This window comes from Ascidia mentula, chromosome 8, assembly GCF_947561715.1.
Source record: "Ascidia mentula chromosome 8, kaAscMent1.1, whole genome shotgun sequence".
Classification (NCBI taxonomy): Eukaryota; Metazoa; Chordata; class Ascidiacea; order Phlebobranchia; family Ascidiidae; genus Ascidia; species Ascidia mentula.
In genome coordinates, this window is record NC_138573.1 from 12,207,876 (window position 1) to 12,229,555 (window position 21,680).

Genomic DNA, 21,680 nt, shown 5'->3' on the forward strand with positions numbered 1-21,680 from the left:
TGTACGGTATACAAATTGCCTCTTGCGAAGACTCAAAGAACCGCGCTGTATGCGAGGACGAGTTGAAATCCGTCGAACAATGTAAGAAGGAGTTCGAAACCAGAATTGCGGAGTTAACGCCATTTGAACTACCAAATGCATTGCCCGAACTTGTGCTAAGTCCACAGTAAGGGCACCAACCATGGCTTCTAGCCACAGAACCTCACGGTCCAGCCGCTAGCGTTCGTCTGTGGCGAGCTTGTTTGCCACAGAAAGAAGTCGCCTGGATGCAAAAACGGAGCGAGAGTTGGAGTTGATTCGCCTAAAACAATTAAGTTGATAAAGAAAACGATCTTGTGAAAGAACAAAGAAATATAGAAAGGGTCGCTCTGGAAGCAGAACAGCGGAACTTAAAGGCAATATACGATTTTCAGGCTGCCAATGAAAGGGCTAGAATATTAAATAAGAAACCGAATGATCTGCCGTCCCCGGACAAATGGTGCAACCATAGCCAGAACCCATATGGAATTGACTTCCTCGATCATAGCTGTCGAAGAAGTTCCGACGACGTCTTGTGCTACTCGAGGTTGTACGTCACTAATCCAAAATGGAGAAGTACCACGTGACAACGTTAGTCCTCCGGTATGCGTCCTCCAGTATTGAATACACACCTGGACTTGGATATGAAAGAGAGTCCAGTTGTATTACCGTGCATCGTCAAGGCAGTTGAAGAAGGCATAAGTGTGGCGAAACCTGACCACATGACGTTCTCGGGAAAACCTTCAGATTATAGGATGTTTGTGCGTTACATCGAGTCCAATCTGGAATGCAAGGCGCGAAGTGACCATATGCAACTGACATTGCCCTTCAATCAATACAAAGAAAAGGCGAAATCCGTGATTAAACACTGTTCTGTCCTGGAGATGAAGGAAGGCTATCCAGAGGCAAGAAACATTCTCTAGCCGAAAGCTTTCGCAAAGGAGTTGATCAATGGTACTAACTTGAAACCTGTTGATGCAGCCAACATACGCGCCAAGCTCCCAGCATACTATAATCGCAAAGGCTATGAACTTGTCAAAGAAGAATCTGCCGTAGTGAACACTTGGTAAGTTGGTGAACCCGGTTGAAAAAATTTTACCTGCCCTATATACTATGACAACAAAACCAAGTTCGTCGCCTGTCCCAATATTGAGTTGTCCATGCTGCAAACGTAATTTCATGTTGGATGCGTTTGGTAAAAAGTCCAAGGTTCAAAGAGGAGCGTTCCCAAGGGATAAATTTATATGTTTTAACTGTTTTGGTTATCGACACACGTTGAGGTTATACCAGGCCAAGTGTATGTGCTGTTAGGGGCTGCACCCTTGTGTACCACACATTTCTGCATGAAGATATATCAAGTCATGTACGTTAGAGGATCTACGTGTCTGCGTCGGAAAATTACAACAGATTTCCGCTCTGCGATCCCCCTAGCGGCCATGCAACTATTCTACAGCCAAGTGTAGGTGAAATGCGATGAAGAACTGCCATTCATCGTACTTTTCGATTATTACTTTTCTAGCCAATGGTTGAAAGATCAGGACGCAGGCGTTCCTCGACCAGGGATCCGATACAAGTTTTCATGACAAAAAGTTAGCAGTTCTACTTCCAATAGGCGGAAGGCCGAGACAAGTGACCATGTACAGCGTCATGAGAAGGTCCGCAAATTACAGCGGAATCCGCGCAATTTTTCGCGTTTTGTCATTATGTGAAGATGAAGAAATCCGGTCGAGTCTAATCCAACCCCGAGAAATACGGAATTAGACAATTTTCCACTCCTACAGGATTTGGAATTTCCTGAGTTGTGTGATGGGGAGATGCCGCTACTTATTGGCACCGACGTTCCGTATGCCCATAGAGTCTTGTGGTGTCTCGTCGGTCCGTATATCTGTTATCCTGCTGTTGATAATATTTCAATTAATTTGCTTAAATATGAACCAAGGAGAGAAGAATTCCAGTAAGAGCTTGATAACATTCCATTCCCAACGTCAGTTGAGGACAGGAAAGTACTCAACATGATGAAGGACCCGTTAAAACATACCCGATGGACATTTTTATTTTTTTATATAATGGCGAAGTGAAGTTGGTCTGCCGCAGGACAGCTGTAACGCTTGTCAGAAGGAAAACTCTTGTCGCGCGACCACGTCCCAAAAGACAAGTATGTGGAGAAGATTCAAAGTAACATAGACGACGCACCATCCGGTTCGGCATCCACGAAAGCCTGACAAGGTACGCATAATTTTTGACTGCGTGGCGCCGCATAAGGGACTGTTGCTTAATGACGCGTTGCTGCAAGGGGCCGATTTAGTAAACAGTTTAATTAGTTGGGTGCAAAAAACTTGGATTTAATTAATCGAAATAGAAATGTCAAAGCTAATATGCTGTTAATCGTATTACCTAAAGTAGACGTTTCGAACTGGGTTCATCATCAGTACTATTAAGCTACATTGGCCCTGTAAATCATCATATACGGTGTGAGTTACTACATTTCATAAACACACGCAGAGGTCAGTAACCATTTGTGGAAAAAATCGGATCATCATTTTAATTCGCCCAAAGTTTTACATAGCTGTAAAATCAAAACCAAATTGAAACACTGTACATCCAGCACCACAAATCATCATTGAACATAGATTGCAGCTCCAAACCTCTCTACCTGTTCAACATTTACGTCTTCACTGCAGCTTGACACATTGCAACCGATGACGTCGCTGCTGCGCTTTCGATGCTGCTGTCACGTGACGCACCTCCGGCATGTTGCATGGTGTTGTGTTCTCTCTGTTCAGTTAGTGTTTGAAACGTCTACTTTAGGTAATATGATTAAAACAGCATATTATACCTTTGGCATTTCTATTTAGTTTAATTGGTGTTTTGGAAAGATTCCGTATCAACGTTATTGTCCTATTGGCGGGTGTGTAAGCAATGTTTCGCCAGGTCCTAGTTCAAAAGAAGGACATTGATGCCTTGAGGTTTTGGTGGTGGCCGGGGAGAGACTTATCTAAACCTCCCACGGTTCTTCGAATGGTGGTGCAAATTTTTGGCGCAACGTCGTCGCCTAGATGTGTCACATTTAACTAAATTCTTACTGTGTAGCGGACCGTTCCAGCATACTTTTGTTGCTGCCAGTCAAGCATAATAAGTGCTTACCGGTGTGAACGTGAGAAGCGCATAGGCTTTACGATGCGCCGTTTCGTCTGGAGTCCCGCTGGTCATAACCGGTTTGCAAACAGGTTGACAAGATGTCATTTGCTTGTGTTAGTTTAAATATTTATTAATATTTTGCAACATGATAATACAGTTTATTTTAAATTGGACTATTAAAACCGTGTGCCTTGGTATGGGCTAGTTGGTAGAAGTGATTTTTCACACCTGGTTAAGTACCCTGCGAAAGCTTATGTTATTAAGTTTTTATATTAAAATAATCTGTCTAAATAAGAAAAGAGTTGCAAAGACTGGTACAGCTTGCTGCATAATTTGGAAGTTAGTAAAAAAGAGTTCGAGCTTTTAAGGAGATTTAGCTTAATATTTTACAATGAACAATTTAACAGCTTTAGTTTAAACCAGTGGTTCCCAAATGGTGAGCTGTTTTAATGCTGGTGGGCGTCAAGCTTACTTGGAGACCTTGCACGGGTTTTCCATCTACTTGTGCAACTGCTAGACAGTTCAGCCTATGCACCGATTGAAAAACAACAAATTATCGTAATACGTAAGGTTATATGAGTAGGCCTAATATGCTTTGTGCAGGAAACAATTCAGAGAATTTTTTCAGAGAGTTTGACTACATTGAGACGAGTTTATGTGTAGGAGAGAACCCGTATGGTTGGCGCAGTTAGTTGGTTGGCACCCACATAGTATACAGTGTGTTTGTGGAAAAAGATTGGAGATGTTCTGTTTTATCCGCATGATTTGCATCCGATTTGTACTTGCATTATGTTGACTAGTTGGCGGATTGCATTGTTTTTAAGTTGGCACAATGCGTCAGGCAGCAAATAGTCTCTGGCTCTATTTAAAAAAACGAACAGCTTATTAATGGTAAAGTGAAAGTATTTGCTGCCTGACGCTTTAGCAATCCAAGGAAAATCATGTTGAAAATGCCAAAAACTTGTCCAGAAACCGAAAAGTTAGTAGAATGGTTAACTTGTTTCATTCAATAACTCAATTTGTCTTTGCAAACTGCCAAGCCCATGTTGCTGGGAAGATCTATATTTTGTAAGGGCTTATGTATCAAAATTAAACAGAATGTTGGTTGGCGCAATTTAAAAAATATTTTAATCGCATGTAACGTCAACAATCTTGTTCACAGATATCTGAAAACGCATCTACAAGAGCAACATAACATTAAATATCCTCTGTATAAAAATAGAAGGGTTCGATGTGACAGTAAAAAAGTTAGAACTGCAAAAGCAAAAAACTATACACAGACTTTCTCCTAATTTTCTTTACAAAATGTCTCGCGAACGTTTTTCAAGTACATCGAAGTGTACCATGGTTCAAATGTTGCGACTTGCGATAACAGGAACGACAGTTTTCGCATCAGGACTGGTCTTGTATTACATGCTATTTGCGGGTAAGTGAAAAATACGATTGCACTCATTTAACCCTTTAGAGCCCAAGGGTATACTGCGAGCAACAGAAAAAAATTATGTATAGCGTTTTGTTGCGTTGATGGGTCTAACAACACATTTCATAAAACAAATTTGAGATGTTTGACCGTTAACCCCCATTTTCTGGTGGGGTCACCTGTGACCCATTGGGCTCTGGCGTATACCCAATGAAAAAAATTAACTTTCTAATAGTACAAGTAACAACCTAAATGAAACCGAGGTAATATTTTACTATGTTTGGTCAAAGAACTAATTTTTAGACCCCCACTACGTGTGATTTTTGTGTTTCGCAGGTTTATATAGGCAGAAAATATGTTTTTCAGTATTTGAAGCTAAACAACGCCTTATTTAGGTCTGTGTTGATGTTGCCCAAGTTGTAACAGCAATACTTGACAACTTTTATTGGTCAATGATTATTTATACAAATAAAATTTGAAATAACCTACGCAAATAGCTATATTACCAAACATAAAATAAAAACCTGACCCGAAATTGAGACAATAGATGATGAACGTAATGTTTCTAGTATCATGTGATGCTGTTATGTAATAATATTCATTAAAAAGCTTAAAATCATGATTAATAAAATTTCATTGTATCAACGCCCTATGTCCCATACACGACCCCATGAAATTATAATGTGTGCCGTTAAAAATACGTGCTGCGCATACCTAACTTTTTTATAGGTACTTTCCAAGGCCTTTAGCTTGAGGATTACCATCATTATTTGCAAATTGTTCACCAATTGAATGGTATTTTTTACATATTTAGATGTAGCTTATAAAGCACTTTTGCGTTTCCTTCCGGTCTGCTTGATGTGTCAATCAAAAAATTTCTATAGCGACACCTACCGGCTTCAAAATTTTATGTAGATCAAGGCAAAGGGACTCTGGGCTTCAAGGTTAAAAAAAAATTGAAAAAGCAGAAACCTTTCTTGTATGCATCTTTAAAGTCATGGGGTCACTGGTGACCCATGGGGCTCTAAAGGGTTAAAAAGGGATTTTAACATGCACGTCTTTTACAGTGAATCTTGGTGAACATGAGCATTCGTTAAATCCACAAACCGAAGCACATACAAGTGTCTCTGCAACTTACCGAGGCGACCAAAGAGACTCATCACGCTCCACTCAAAACACAACTATCCGTCACACGGTTATTGCTTCCCCGAAGCCAAAGAAAATGTTGCGAAAAGTTCGTCTATAAATACATTTTTTTGCCCCAAGAGGATAAATTATATGGCTCTGGGAGAATCTGTATCTTGTTGGATCACATATAGATTGTAGAAAATCCAAACCAAATCTTTGCGAAAAAAATCCTCAGTTTTGAAGCAAACAATATCTTTATAATCCCCCACACTCGCATTGTCAACATGGTTTGCCATATTGACTGTATCCCATTCTAGTGAGACCTAATGAAAGTAGACCCACTGAGATTTTGAACATAAAATCCACTGCACAAAACTTTTGAATGGTCTTCCATTCAAACATAGTGATGCATGTTTTAAATGCTTTTTCATCTATGTAACATTATACCATACTGTTTTAATTTCGAAGGTTATTTTGTATTGGTCGGAAGGAGGTTGGTACAAAGGTACAAATGCAGGACATAATGGAATTTGCGGGCCATGTCCAATTGTTCGAGATCGCCAGTTGGTAAGACCTTCATAACATTTTTTCACATGTTTTCGATCGTAAACCATGTGCAAAAATACAACAGCGACTTACAACTCAATTTCAGCAGTCAGCGCACCGAGCTCTGTTTTTTTACTGGTAGTTTCTTGTGCACTTTTAGTGACAGATTTTTCTTAAACAATGTTAACGGCGCGGAGTTTCGCGAGCTACTACTATAGGGGGTAACGAAACTCAGCGTTTTATCATTCTACACTACACAGTTGACGCATGAAGATACAGCAGCCGTGATTTTTCCATTTGAAACGAACACATTGAAAGATTATCCGAAAAATAACAGCAGGTACATCGACTTGCCCTGAAGTAACTTTTAGCCATGAATTTTACTCGGCAATTGTTTTCTTGGATAGACGAGCTGATCAACTGTACATATGGTGGTCTGTGGAAAGCCCTTCCATAACAAAAAATGTCCACACACGAAAAAAGTTAGACCTGCGGGAAGTGGATGACTTTTTTCTAAATGGCACAATAACTTGCAGGTAATCACCATTGGGTTGAATAAGTAAACCGTTTCACAAGGTTTATAGTCAATTGTTGTCATTATTTGTTGACCAATTCCATAAATGCGTGGAAATTCCATCAGGTTTTTCTTAAACTTCTGCGATAATTCTGTACAGGAGGGACTCCTTGATTACTGGTTTTCTGACGAATCCAATCAAAAATGTGCAAAGCGACGATTTTCGAATGGAAAAGAACATTACACGATTGCTCGCCAGAAAGAACAGAACGGCAGTTTGGTTCGTCAGCAATTGCAGATCCGGTTCAAACGGCGCAAGACGGATACGTTTATCAGAGGAACTGATTGATAACGGATTGATGGTGGATAGATTTGGAAAATGTTTCGAGGAGAGCGGGTCGGTTCCTAAAAGAAACTCAAAAGACTTTTTTAAACTAATTGAAACATATCGTTTCTATTTGTCGTTCGAGAATTCCTACCACTGTCGCGATTATATCACAGAGAAATTTTACACTAACGGCCTACAGGCTGGTGCAATACCTATTGTATCGGGCGCCACGAAAGCTGATTATGATGCGGTAGCACCTCCACATTCTTACATTCACGTCGAGGACTTCAACAGCACGAAGGAACTTGTTGATTATTTACATTATCTTGAAAACAACGAAACGGCTTATGCTGAATATTTTGCATGGAGGACGCTTGATCAAAAGGACTTTTATCCCTACGGCAGATACGGAGGACTTTGTGCACTTTGTCGTTTCTTGTACGGAATCCACCCAAACGACACGCGAACGTTTGGTGAGATTTATGGGTGGTACGGTGAAAGGTATGACGATAAAGTGGGATTTCCATTTTCAAAAACTTTAAAATCTTTGCACGATTGGTGGTATGGAACGGCGTCCGAAGATTGCTTGCAGACCAACAAAATCTGACTTTTTTGCCAAATGTTTAAGCAAGTGTATGTTTTTTTTTCATCCATGGATCTGTTTGGCATTAAATGCAAAATGAGTAGCATTCAGTTAAAAATATAATCATTGTTGAACTGTTTTATGTAGAATATTATAGATTTTTCGTGTTGGTAGTTTTGCAAGAAATTAATATTCGGAAGTACAACTTGATAAAAATACTATATAGGTAGAAAAATAAATTTGAAAATAAATTGCTTTGTTGATCGGATGTAGCTACCTGGTTAACGATTAACGTTATTGGGAAGTTAGGATCAGCTTTATCTCCAGTGAATTCAGTATAGATTGAGCTGTCATATGTTGGGTTTGGTCGTGTTGTTTTCAAGCATCACACACTTTTTCTGTAATAGTTGGTGCACACTTTAGTTGTGTCGTGCGTAATTGCAAAGATTTGTTCTTTTTTATGGAAAACATGTGCCGCCATCGTTCGACAAAAATTCCATCTGTACGATGTGGTACTGTTCAATCCCTATACCTGCTGGTAATTGGAATAATAATTTTTGGTTCAACACTTGTTCTTTATTACATTGGCATCACAGGTAAGTTACACACGTGTCCTGAGAACAAAAACATGTTGACAACTTTTATATCATCATACTTGAAAACAAAAAATGTGGTTAGACTAAATGGTTCCTAACAGGATTAAATAATTTGCAGGAAGTTTGAGAAATATGGAGCATTCGCGTATTGCCTTGTCGCAAAATGAAACAATCATTAAATCCAATCCAGTCTCTAGAGAAGACAATTCAAAAAATATCAACACCATAAAGAACCTTGATTCAGACCTAGCAAGTATTCACCAGACAGCCTTGGCTTCAAACTCAAAGAAGCCTTTGCGAAAGGTATGTCATAAAGAGAAAAAAAATGGCTCACAGGTGCATGAAATTCCGTTAGAAATAATTGCTTATAATATGCACTGCCCACTCTTCCGAGTTGGAATTATTTTCTGCAATTATGGACCAAATTGGATTTCCCACATACTCTGTGCCATCAAATCATTTCTCTCAATTGGACGCCAAATTTGATTTGAATTCAGATATCTGTTATGATTTTTGTTTGTATGATATGTGTAAAGTTCGTTTAAAAAAACAAATGAACATATAACACAGTGATATATGTTTAACATGGTTTTCGATCTAAAGTAACATTATACTCTACTGTTTGAAGGTTATTTTGTATTGGTCGGAAGGAGGTTGGTACAAAGGTACAAATGCCGGACACAACGGATTTTGTGGGCCGTGTCCGATCGTTCGTGACCGGCAACTGGTAAGAAGTCGCTTTTTATGTTCAGTATGTCTGTGTGTAGACTCTGGACATCCGACTTGCGAGGGCAAACATGCCACACAAAAGGTGTATTTTCTGAAACGCGCCGCACCGTCCTATATCAACACAAATGACCACTCCAAACCACGGCACATTGACGTCACTGCCACAACACCGTAAAAAACGCAATGCTGTATTCAACAGAGACAGGAGATCCGCGTAAATTCTTGCAGGGGGTGGGGGGGAGTATCTTCATGCGTCAACTGGGAGGAGCATGAAATGAAGAAAAAAATTGTGCTTGTTTTTCACAAGAATTTTTTGTCGTAAGTGTCTTATTGTCAACAAAATAACAGCAAACACACAATAAGGAATTATTCGTCCGTGGTTGAAGAATTGCGGAGCGAAAAACAACAAGACGTGAAAATAAAGCGATTTATTAACTTTGTTTGCAAAAACATAATTTGACCAAACTGTTCTTTTCTGTTGCCTTACTTTCTGTTCATGCAAAATGACCAAACATTGAAATAACACATCCCCGCTATAATTAGAATACACGCATACATCTGTGTCAAAATAATTCACGACTGTAAGATCATACTATTACGACAGAAATGGCGATTATATAGGACTGTAAAACGCTTACAAAATTCTTGTATTAGGCAAACACGGTTTTTTCAAGTGTTGTATTGATCCAACAAAGGCAACTTTTAATGTTCGAGGAATTTAAAACACCCGTGCAATGACAGTTTTGAAATAACTACAATGAAATAACGAAACAAGATCAACAAACGGGCCCCACGAGATGGGGGCGCATCCGGTGCGGTGCCCCAGGCCCCTGTCCGTTAAGGGGGCCTATGAAAAGCAAATAGGGGCCAATGAAAAAACGGATTTCTATCGTAAAAGGCTGGGTTTTACCGACAATGTCATGCGATCTAAATTATAAAAGGTCCTCGCACCGTCACATTTTTTCCCTCGAGTGCCCCGTCAACAACACTGGCGATATTATATTTTAATTATATTAATGCTAGCATGCAAGCACACGTTGGTAGAATTTTGCGAGATTGTTACGTCCCAATTCACAATGCGTATATGGTATCATGACACTGGCAAGATTTAGCGACAAAACAGTTTAGTATTAAGTGTGGTTGATCAGACAAAGTTGTTTTTTGTTTTGTTTTGCGCAAAACAAACTATAAAATGTGAAGCAAAATAAAAGATGGGGTTCTGCTAATAAGTGTGTCTGTCGCAGTGATCCTTGGACAGTGAACTGAAAACAAAACAAAAAACAACTAGTTTCAGATATAGTATGTTACCTATCATCAGTGGAACGAAAGAATTAACACAAAGTTCTGACAAGATTTTAAAAGGTTAAACGAGTTTCAAAATATGATTACTTTTCCTTCCAACTATAGGTAAAAATATACATATTTCACGTCAGTAGCAAACTAAGAAACTTAAATATGCAAAATAAGGCCCACAATTCAAAGTAGTGTAAAAGTATATTTATCACTTTTTATCGTGGGCCATCGCTAATTTCCCCATGCATGAAACATAGACATAAAAATTCTTACCGCCGTGACAAGACATGCAAACACTTTACAAGTATTTTTATTCTTTCAGTTGACGCATGAAGATACAGCAGCCGTGATTTTTCCATTTGAAACGAACACATTGAAAGATTATCCTAAAAATAACAGCAGGTACATCGACTTGCCCTGAAGTAACTTTTAGCCATGAATTTTACTCGGCAATTGTTTTTTTTTTGGATAGACGAGCTGATCAACTGTACATATGGTGGTCTGTGGAAAGCCCTTCCATGACAAAGTATGTCCACACATGGAAAAAGTTAAACTTGCGGAATATAGAAAACTTTTATCTAAATGGTACAATAACTTGCAGGTAATCCCCATTGGGTTAAATAAGTAAACTTTTTTATATGGTTAATAGTCTATTATTATCAATATTTGTTGACCTGTTCCTTAAATGCGTGGTGTCCTAGACTATACGCTACATTGTACAGGTAAAATGCCATTAGGTTTTTCTTAAACTTCCGCGATAATTCTGTACAGGAGGGACTCCTTGATTAGTGGTTTTCTGACGAATCCAATCAAAAATGTCCAAAGCGACGATTTTCCCATGGAAAAGAACATTACACGATTGCTCGCCAGAAAAAACAGAACGGCAGTTTGGTTCGTCAGCAACTGCAGAGTCGGTTCAAACAACGCAAGAAGATTACGTCTATCAGAGGAACTGATTGATAACGGATTGATGGTGGATAGATTTGGAAAATGTTTCGAGGAGAGCGGGTCGGTTCCTAAAAGAAACTCAAAAGACTTTTTTAAACTAATTGAAACATATCGTTTCTATTTGTCGTTCGAGAATTCCTACCACTGTCGCGATTATATCACAGAGAAATTTTACACTAACGGCCTACAGGCTGGTGCAATACCTGTTGTATCGGGCGCCACGAAAGCTGATTACGATGCGGTAGCACCTCCACATTCTTACATTCACGTCGAGGACTTCAACAGCACGAAGGAACTTGTTGATTATTTGCATTATCTTGAAAACAACGAAACGGCTTATGCTGAATATTTTGCATGGAGGACGCTTGATCAAAAGGACTTTTATCCTTACGGCAGATACGGAGGACTTTGTGCTCTTTGTCGTTTCTTGTACGGAATCCACCCAAACGACACGCGAAAATTTGGTGAGATTTATGGGTGGTACGGTGAAAGGTATCACGATAAAGTGGGATTTCCATTTACGACAACTTTAAAATCTTTGCACGATTGGTGGTATGGAACGGCGTCCGAAGATTGCTTGCAGACCAACAAAAGCTAAAAATGAATTGCTTGCTACTTTCTGGATGTGGATTTGTTGAAAACTTATACATTTTTCTGAACAGATCTTTCAAATCTTGCTCCGGCTTGTCAGGAACTTGTGGCTGATCCAACTAGGCTGCAATGCCTGGGCTGCCAAGCCTGCAAACCTCATGATCGCGATACGTTAGCTGTGATCGCCAAGCAAGGACCTACGCAGTGGGGCGATCCTGCCTATCATGTCATTGCATGAAATATTACTGCGTTATCTGATACGGTGGTAGAGATCCCCTACGTATATGTGAAGGTTGCCTGGCAAGTTGTGCGCTTGGGCACCAGTGTACCTTGGCCACAATATACCTCGTGAAACCACTGAGCTCCTGTAGCTCAGTTGGTGAGCGTTGGGCCTGGATAGCCTATAGTTCAAACGTCACCGGGAGCTTGATTTTTTAAATCTTGCTCCGCCTTGTCAGGAAAAAGTGTCTGATCCAGCTATAGGCTGCAATGCATGGGCTGCCAAGTCTGCGAACCTCATGATCGTGATACGTTAGCTGTGATCGCCAAGCAAGAACCTGCGCGGTGGGGCGATCATGCCATTGCATGTAAAATTACTGCGATTTTCTGAACAGTTTATATATAGGTACAAATTAACTTCACGAATCTAAGGTCTCCTTGTTATATGAGTCAGGCGCTTGACCAATGTTGCCAATCGCCCGCCCAGTTTTATCGTGTTGCACGCATTGTGATTTATTATGTTTAGGCTACCGCACAAAAATCATATTATCTGATGTGACGTTGTTGTGTTTGCCTATATATTTACAATTTGTACTGTTAATTTTGTTTGTATATGCATGTTAACTTACTGTGGCAAATGTGGTTGCTTCATTGCTTGACCTTTTCTACGCGTTGTCGTTAGTTGTGTCATGGACATTAGCTCCATTGTCTAACCCTGTTGGCCTGAAACAACATGTACCTTTACATTTGGCTTAAATCACTGATTGCCAACCTTTTTGCAGAAAGAAGTTCCCGGCCCCCGCGTAATTTTTTCCTAAATTCTTCCAAAAAAAGTAGGCTAGTATGGGCCTACATTTCTTTGGATAAATAGACATCAGTGTGACATAAAAAAAATAACAATTTTAAAAGCGAAAATTTATTTACAAGCAAACAAAATCGGTTTATCACATCATGATTTACTTTTCACAATGTACGGAAACGCGAAAAGCACACAAATAAAAACTTACACACCAATAAAACTGATATAGTGGCAGCATATACTATGGTGGCAGACATGCCGCGACAGTGTCATTAGACAGCGCGCACCCTTTACTTTAAAACGTCACTACCACAAAAAAAATTCACGTTTTTTTTTCAATCAAACGAAAACAAATCCGAGTAAAAACGACTAAACAGCCGGCCGCTTCCTACAACAGAATTACATTTGACAAATTACGTGCAAATGAACCATTAATGATAAGTAAGTTGCAAAAGTCGCCACAAAGCTTTGAATGGCATAAGTTATAACTTAATTGAAAAAAATACTTTTTGGTGTACCGTTCTGCATGGCTTGATAATTGATCTCTATAAAATCAATAAAAATAGAGATCAGTGATCCGCTAAGTTACGCTACACCTACAATTACTTAAAAAAATAATATAAAAGTAAGCAAGCAATGAAGTCAAAGCTGTGTTTTATAAACTTTCTGGTTTTATAGTTTTTTTTTTATTGTTAGGCCTAGCTTTTTTATCAAGATTAACTGTTACTGTGCTATTCTGATTTCTGAAAAACATTATTTTTACGGCACCGCTGTGCGCTGTATATACGATAATAGGAATTTCCTTGGATGTTGGATCAGACTTGAATGAAGATGAAGCGTTGCATGACCTTCTTTTTTGTGTAGTTGCGCTGTATGTATGTTCCATTGTTGATCAGCTTGGATACAGCTGGTGTTTCTGAATTGTAAGTGGGTGTACAATTTCGCTCTGACTAATAATTTGTCATCAAACTACGTTTAAAATAGGAACCGCATTTCAACGTTTTGTTTGCAAAGATTTTACAGTGTAGGGTAAATAAGAAGTGCTGCAATTTTTTTTTGCAATGTGCAAAAATAAATTGAAATGAGAATGGAAAGAAGTGGACCGATGGGTGACATGTCTTCTCCTCTAAAACATTTTACAAATGCAAAAAAGAAAATCAACAACATATTTTCTGACATTGCAACCTACATTGAAGAATTTGGAGAGTTTATTGACGATGTGGGAAATAGTGAAGAAAACATCATTATAGATGAAGTTCGTATATTAGTAGCTAATATAGCTCACCAAGCAATTTAAGCCATAAATGCAGAAAGAATATAGTACACTGTTCTGGTTGTAAATTCATCAGAGTTCGGCTAAAAAAAATCCTAATTTAATTGCAGGAACTAGTTTTCATACATTTGCTGGTTTTATTACAGAAGAATTTTACTTATTTCAATACAAACACTTTATGAAATGTGACAAAAATTGTTAATTATATGCCTCATTTATATTAAGTTATAAACATCGGTAGAAATATCAGTTATCATGGTTGTATTAAAACAAAGCACCTATATATGTATGTTTATTACCATACGCCTTGCTGAAAGGACAATGCCATTATTCATTGAAGAAATCTGCATAAACTGACAAATCAATACACATTATTGCTCGTAAATGTTTTTAGTTAACTGTTGCCAACCCTTATTCCTTGTTTTTTATCCAGGAATTGGAAGATGAAATCTTGGCAGCACTTAGCCAAGTCAGTGGCATTAAAGATATGATATCAAGGAATCATATGAAGGTAATTTTTTATGTTCATTTGTAATTAAGTATATATTATACATATATATTTGTATTTGCTGGTATGTTTACAAATCTAATTTACTTGTTTTTTCTTTGCTTTAAATTTTAGGTTGTGTTTTTTGGGCGAACAAGCAATGGAAAAAGTTCTGTCATTAATGCCATGCTCTGGGACAAAATCTTGCCAAGTGGAATAGGCCATACGACAAACTGCTTTCTGTCAGTTGCTGGCACCAACGATGAAAATACAAGTAGTGAAAATGATGATGATGGTGCTTATCTCTTATGTGGGGAATCAAGTGAAAGAAGAAGCATTAAAAGTGTCAGTCAACTTAGCCATGCCTTAAGCCAGGAAAGCATGTCATGTGATAGTTTAATCCAGGTATACATACAGTGTTTTTTGGTTGATATAAGCTTGTTAAAAGAGGATTGGAAATGTGTATGCAGGTTTTTTGGCCCAAAAAGAAATGTGCGTTACTTAAAGATGAAGTAGTGCTGTTAGACAGTCCTGGAATTGATGTCAGTAATGACCTAGATCAATGGATTGATAAGTAAGCATTTTGTGAATTGAGCCAATTTTACTGCACATATTCATCTTGAAAGAATGGCACATTCTAGACAAATGGAAACAATTTGTTTTGTTTTTGCAGTTACTGTCTTGATGCTGATGTATTTATATTGGTTGCGAATGCTGAGTCCACACTTATGTTGGCAGAGAAAAAGTTTTTTCACAAAGTGAATCAAAAGTTGTCAAAGCCCAACATTTTTATTCTCAATAACAGATGGGATGCTTCAGCATCAGAGCCAGAAATCATGGAAGAGGTGATCTACACTCAACCTTTAATAATCGCTGCTCCTTAAAATCGTAATGACGTAGAAATCGAGGAACTCTACATATTATCAGTAAACCGAGTGTGTATGGCAGGTGCGACAACAACACTTGGAAAGAGGAATAGCGTTTCTAGCTGATGAACTAAAAGTGGTTTCTAAGCAACAAGCCAAGGATCGAGTATTTTTTGTATCAGCTAAGGAAACTCTTCAATCTCGACTGAACAAACTCCAGGGTAAGTAAGGAATGAAAATATTTGCAAGCACCTAAAATATATAGTGCGAATATTTTTTAACCTAAAGCATAGGACTTGTTGAAATGGCAATAACACATGTTTTATGTAAAATTCAGTCAATGTTGCCTGTGTTTGGCTACTTTTACTCCATACAGAAATGTATTAACACCGATTTACATTGCTTTCTAGTTAATGATTAACAATAGCTGCAAAATTTGATTAAAACCAATTGTGTGCATTTGAAAACGTACCTAGGTTGTACGTTGCTGTTAACAATTGAAACTGCCAACATCAATGCAAAACACTTGGTTAAAAAATGTTTATCTTCAGGAAAATCAGATGCTACCAGTCACATGGCAGATGGTCATCAAGCAAGGCTTATGGAGTTTGCCCATTTTGAAAGGGAATTTGAAGAATGTATTTCAAGATCTGCAACTCGAACCAAGTTTGAATATCACGCACAAAGGGCATCCAAGATTATTGACACACTTTATGGAAGAGCTGAATGGCTTCATGTCAGTAGTATTGTTGACATACAAAAGCACTCCAATTACATGCACATCTATTACCTGTTGTTACCAGTACTGTTTTGTAATAGTATACTTTCATGTTAGGAAATATTAATGACATAATTGTGCACCCAGTCATTGCATGGCTGGATTATATTGCATGTCATTGTGACTACTTCACATAGATTGTCCTTGACCAGTGATTGTTATTACGTGCATTGATTATGTAGAACCGTGCAGCTGACCTTCTGAAGGACTGCGCAGAGCGACAGATGTTCTTGCAACAGAGAGTAGAATATATTGGTATTACTCTTCATAGTTATTCATGCATTAACAGTTTTTTCATGAATATTTAGTTTTCTCCTAATTTTCTAAATGTTATGTTTAATCTTATCATGCTTTTATAATTACTTCGTTGATCCAACAATTATGTTTTTTTTTTAAATTATTGTGGTTTATTTTTTAAGATTGGTCTGTACTTTATGTTTGCAAAATGTCTATAATCAAACACAAAGGGTTGCTTCCAATTACTTGTTGTGGCTTGTAAACCAACTAAATGTTTAATACCGTTTCAGACAAGCAGCTGAGTGTAATCACCAGAGATGCAAGACAAAACATTACCCGCTTATCCAGTGAAGCAGAACGACAAGTGAGGACAGCTATGACAGATGAAATTAGAAGATTGCCACTTTTGGTTGATGAGTTTCAACGTCCATTTCATCCTAACCCTATGGTTTTGCGTGTGTTCAAAGCAGAACTCTACCGCCATGTTGAAGATGGTATGATTCTGTGTTTACGTTTGTTTAGGAAAAAAAAACTGATGGAAGCTATGTACCATACATTTTAGGATAAAAACATGTATAACACTATAAAATGGCACAAGATAATTCAATTTTAAGAATTACTAGAGTAAAGTTGCAACATTGTGTGTTTTACAATATTGCCATTGTTAAAGCATGTTGCGAAAATATATCTTGGTCTTGTGTTTTTGTAATATTTATAAACTAATGTATGACAATGACCTTTTTAAATATGAGTAGTCGTTGATGAAGCATACCACAATGCCGTTTACATATATGTCTGTTGTGTAACTACTTTGTCGAAAATTTTTTTTGTTATTTTTTGAAAGGTTTGGGGAGGAATCTTTCAGCGCGTTGTAGTGCAGCATTGCAACGACAAATAGATCGCAACCGTGGAGATATGATCGATGCGGTCAGACCCTTGCTTGTCCTCCCAGAAGCATATGATGACGATGGTTCTAGTTCTGTCGATAATGGTACTTTTTTCTTAGAAACATGTATATAGCAAATGCACCTCAAAACTATATAGCTGGTTTAACAAGGCTGGCATTATTGGGCACTAGCACATTATGAAAACATATCCTTTGCCAAATCAATAAAAATTACAAAATAAATGTACATACACACTAATGAACAAATGAATGTTCAAAGAATTACCCTGTAAATTTGATCCATTGTCAATTGTAATTTTGCTTTGGTTTTGTGTATAGTTTTACTGGTAAAAAAATGGAATAAAATTAACATAACAAAAAACTTATCTGCTGTATGAACTACGAATACCTAATTTAGTATAAATCACCAATATTGCACATCTCTTTGTAACATATATACATATAGTATGCTTCATAAACAGTTCTGTGCATACCGACAAACTGCTTTTATAGTAAATTTTTCTTTTTAAGAAAACAATGAACATTTTGGTTGAAAAATTTAAAATTTATTATAGTTTTCATACTGGCTATATTTCTTTTCAGATATGCTCCAACCAGATCCATCAAGGTTTCGTTCATTGGTCCGTTCTGCCTCGCAATTACCTAGTTTTGACATTTCATATGATGTTGACTGTGCAAGTTTGTGTGCGGATTTCCAAGAAGACATTGAGTTTAAATTCTCTTTGGGGTTCAACCAACTCATGGCAAGGTACATCGAAATGTGGGAATTTAAGTGATCAAGGTTTACTGGCATTTCCCAAACTGTGGTGTTAGTTTCTTGTGGCATGTTTTTCAAATTAGGGCCTGTAGTAGGGGACTCTGCCTTGTCATGTGTTAGCATGAAACATTTCTGCATTTTTTGATGGCTGTGGTAGAGATCTTAGGCCTGGTCGTTTTTCAAATCTTTATTTGTCTTTCTGGGAACAAGTGGCTGTTCCAACTTATCTGCAATGTCAGACTTTAATGATGGTTGAAAGTATGATTTAGTGTAAGACAATAAATTTGTTTAGATTTATTGGACCCAAAGAGGCACGAAGAGTAAGGCTAGGTGGATTGACCCCAGATGTGACTACATCCGGATCACAGCAACCAGCAACAGTTTGTAAGGTCTTGCTAGAGGTTTTCCTTGTGATATTGTCTCATAGAAAGTTTGTTAAGATCATCCTGGCCTTCCAGTTGACCATGTTGGTGTACATGGGGTAGTCCAACCTTTGCCGGCGGAAGATTTTCTGTGGTCACTTGCTTCTGGGTATGTGAAGTTCACGCAAAGTCACTCCGCTGTGTTGGTGGCAGGATTGGGTATGTGACACTATTTTTTGAACTTTTGCTTGAACTGCTTTTTGACAGCAGTGTGCACATGATCCTAATTAAGACAAAACGGCATTTTTGCAATTTTTTTGCACCGCGTGTATTTTCATCCAGACTTCTGAACAACCCTAATGGGTTGTTTTTCCCATCATATCAGACAGTATAAATATCAGTGTTATTGTTTTCCAGGCATGGTGCCATATATGTTTTGGAGGACAATTGGTTGGAGGGCAGTGGCATTTGGTGCTGCTTCCTATGCAGTGTTATATGCATATGAACGTTTAACATGGACATCACGGGCTAAGGAGCATGCATTGAAACGACAATTTGTGGAACATGCATCTGAAAAGCTTAATCTTGTCATTAGTTTCACAAGTACCAATTGCTCACATCAGGTATGGTAGTAAATCAGAGTATTAGAGTCTGTAGGTAAAAGTTATTTGCTCTCTGACTGGATTTTAAGGATCTTCAGAATTACTAATAAAATGTAATGACTGTAATTATATATTAAATTCCACAAAGTGATCTGTGGACAGCTCAGATGGATTTTTATTGAAAAAAATATATTTCGCCTAAAAATTCATCTCTTATTTAAATAGAATCTAATTATATTGATACAGTGTGCGATCGACTATTGATCCAGCTTTTATTTATTAATGACAATGTGATGACCGTTTACAAATTTATTGGCTTTCATCATAATTTGAAACAAAATCTTACATAAGAATGTAAAATTTGCTGTAATATGGCCCTACTTTATTGCATTAGTTTGTGAACATTTTGTTTGGACAAGAAAACACAGACCCAGCTTATCATTCGCATTTATGTAAAACAGGTACAACAGGAATTATCTGGAACACTGACCAAGCTATGCACTGATGTAGATGAAATACGGAATGATATTCGAAATGAATGTGAAAACTTAGTTGCTCAGCACAAGCATTTAATTAAGGCACAGACCAAGGCCAAAACTCTAAGAAACAAGGCTGGTTGGCTGGCATCTGAATTAGAGACTTTCACAAAATCATATTTAATTTCTGCTCCCACATATAATGGCAATGACACAACCTAATATTAGCTTGGATGGTTTAAACAGTTTTAATGCTTTTGCAGTGTGCGAATTAACAATGTTTGTTGTTCATTCATTTCTCTTGTCGCTAAAACCTGCCAGCAACGCAAGGTATTGTATGTGTGCTTCAATGTTGCAAAATACAATGTTTGTGTAATTGCACAGTGTGATTTTATTGCCATCGTAATTAACACAACTGTTAAAACTTCAGTTTTTCAACTTCGGAATCATCCATAGCTTTCAAGTTGAAGCCTTTAACATCTTCCTTTCCTTCTGCATCCCAAAGTTTATTTACTTTGGTTGGGAGGTTGTTCCGCAGCTTATTAATGCTGCTTTCCAATTCCTTTTGATCTTCCCGCAACATTGACTTGGCAGAATCCTTTAAAATAGCGAACTGTTACATTTCAAACTAAATAAGGCTTGAAATTGTTACTTACTTTAGACACTTTTAGAAACATCCCCCCAAAGTTGACCCATGCTTTTGTATCAGAAGTTGGTGGAGCAGTGGTTTGTTTGTTTAGGGCATTAAGTGCCATTCTGTTGGAATTATATCTCTTGTTTAAATCAACAATCTGTTGTTTATCTGTAAGAATATCTTCTGCAAGCTCTTCGACTTCCTGTAGGTAGTTCACAACAAAATCCACACTCTTTGCCATTGAAAAGGAACAATATAAAATAGTCAAAAAATTTAAAGGCCTGATTGTTATTAAAGGTTGGTGTGTAAGAGTGGTTAATCGTTGTAGTCTGGAATATCATCAAATGAATATCCACTATAGCCCATCCAAGCCAGATAAGCAATTCTAAGTTGGTAGAATCCCGGCAAAAATGTGATGGCTCCCAAAATTAAAACTGGCCAAGTGCGATCTCTAAAAAAACAAGACCACATGTTAAAAAACAAGATTTTTAAGAAAAATATTAGATTAAATACTCAATTCTTTTAGACTATTAAACAAAACCCAATTTTCATCAATATTAACAAAAAAGATGTTTTTTACATTACCTGTACTCAGCGTCGATGTAGCCGGTCAACAATAAAGCCCCAATAACAATTAATGTACTTCCTATCAAAAACAACACACTCGCTACACCAATTGCACGCCAAGGGACCTTGGGTTCTGATTTTTTAAATTGCAACGCAGTGTAGATGTCTCCGTCCGGTCCAGAACCCCTCGCAAACTTCTGATATCGAACACTTGGGGTGGACATTACAAAAACAAAAATAGTTTTCCAAAAAATCCAAAAACTCTTTTGATGTTTTGCTCGCTCAAATGAACACAAGTGGGCGCAGTTAAATTATATTCACACAGATTCACTTTAACTTACTTACTGATTTTTCCGGGACTAGCCCTTAATTTGTGGCAGATAACGACGCATGTAATGTTAAACTAAGTTACAACCCTTTCTATAACATTGTACCAGTGGACAGGCTGGATTAAGTTTGTAACCTGTTTTCGTAGCTGCGTACATGCAAAGCGTTGGACATCCTGAAAGTATTGTCAATAATTTTTCTTTCTTTTCCGACTGGTGATTGGGGACCTCTGTTTTAAAAAATATTCTGTGCTTTTCAACAGGTCCTTGCATCTCTAGTCCATAATTACATGCTTCAGTTAGTGGCACCCCGTAGCCTGTTGTGGTAAAGCCACCGATTACGTCATCTTTGACAAAAGACGGGGGCAGATAAGCACGTGGTAACAGGGGTTGTTATGGTCCAATTTCGCTTGAAAATACTTCCCAGGCGCGGTTTGCGTTTATTCGCGGATTTTGCGCGCGCCGTTTGAAGCGGCAGGGAGATTTAAACCTGCAGTGCAGCTGGTGCCTCCGCGGCAAATCATTAAAATAAAAAAATATTTGAAACTACCAATAATT

The 21,680-nt window shown here is 37.9% G+C and overlaps 5 protein-coding genes across 5 annotated transcripts; 3 read left to right on the plus strand and 2 right to left on the minus strand.

Annotated features, from left to right (window-relative positions):
• Window positions 1-4,200: 4,200 nt before the first annotated feature.
• Window positions 4,201-7,740, plus strand: LOC145911640 (alpha-(1,3)-fucosyltransferase 7-like). The gene is made up of 6 exons (XM_082999045.1): window positions 4,201-4,582; window positions 5,644-5,810; window positions 6,173-6,271; window positions 6,511-6,590; window positions 6,658-6,786; window positions 6,925-7,740. Exons 1-6 carry the CDS (start codon window positions 4,462-4,464, stop codon window positions 7,697-7,699), a joined length of 1,371 nt encoding a protein of 456 aa, XP_082855171.1. The 5' UTR covers window positions 4,201-4,461; the 3' UTR covers window positions 7,700-7,740.
• Window positions 7,741-8,144: 404 nt separating this feature from the next.
• On the plus strand, window positions 8,145-12,163 carry LOC145911970 (alpha-(1,3)-fucosyltransferase 7-like). Its single transcript, XM_082999399.1, has 6 exons — window positions 8,145-8,271; window positions 8,390-8,574; window positions 8,900-8,998; window positions 10,616-10,695; window positions 10,766-10,894; window positions 11,065-12,163. Exons 1-6 carry the CDS (start codon window positions 8,145-8,147, stop codon window positions 11,837-11,839), a joined length of 1,395 nt encoding a protein of 464 aa, XP_082855525.1. The 3' UTR covers window positions 11,840-12,163.
• A 1,704-nt stretch (window positions 12,164-13,867) lies between these two features.
• Window positions 13,868-19,952, plus strand: LOC145912254 (mitofusin-2-like). Its single transcript, XM_082999667.1, has 15 exons — window positions 13,868-14,105; window positions 14,557-14,634; window positions 14,746-15,015; window positions 15,081-15,184; window positions 15,284-15,455; window positions 15,559-15,697; window positions 16,028-16,212; window positions 16,437-16,509; window positions 16,782-16,985; window positions 17,336-17,482; window positions 17,981-18,146; window positions 18,448-18,539; window positions 18,596-18,736; window positions 18,935-19,140; window positions 19,581-19,952. The coding sequence occupies exons 1-15, from the start codon at window positions 13,932-13,934 to the stop codon at window positions 19,815-19,817; spliced, it is 2,388 nt and encodes a 795-aa protein (XP_082855793.1). The 5' UTR covers window positions 13,868-13,931; the 3' UTR covers window positions 19,818-19,952.
• A 57-nt stretch (window positions 19,953-20,009) lies between these two features.
• Window positions 20,010-20,470, minus strand: LOC145912255 (p53 and DNA damage-regulated protein 1-like). Its single transcript, XM_082999668.1, has 2 exons — window positions 20,252-20,470; window positions 20,010-20,193 (listed from the first exon to the last, which is right to left on the minus strand). The coding sequence occupies exons 1-2, from the start codon at window positions 20,468-20,470 to the stop codon at window positions 20,014-20,016; spliced, it is 399 nt and encodes a 132-aa protein (XP_082855794.1). The 3' UTR covers window positions 20,010-20,013.
• Window positions 20,471-20,544: 74 nt separating this feature from the next.
• Window positions 20,545-21,070, minus strand: LOC145912256 (transmembrane protein 230-like). The gene is made up of 2 exons (XM_082999669.1): window positions 20,815-21,070; window positions 20,545-20,680 (listed from the first exon to the last, which is right to left on the minus strand). Exons 1-2 carry the CDS (start codon window positions 21,018-21,020, stop codon window positions 20,545-20,547), a joined length of 342 nt encoding a protein of 113 aa, XP_082855795.1. The 5' UTR covers window positions 21,021-21,070.
• Between the last annotated feature and the right edge of the window lie 610 nt (window positions 21,071-21,680).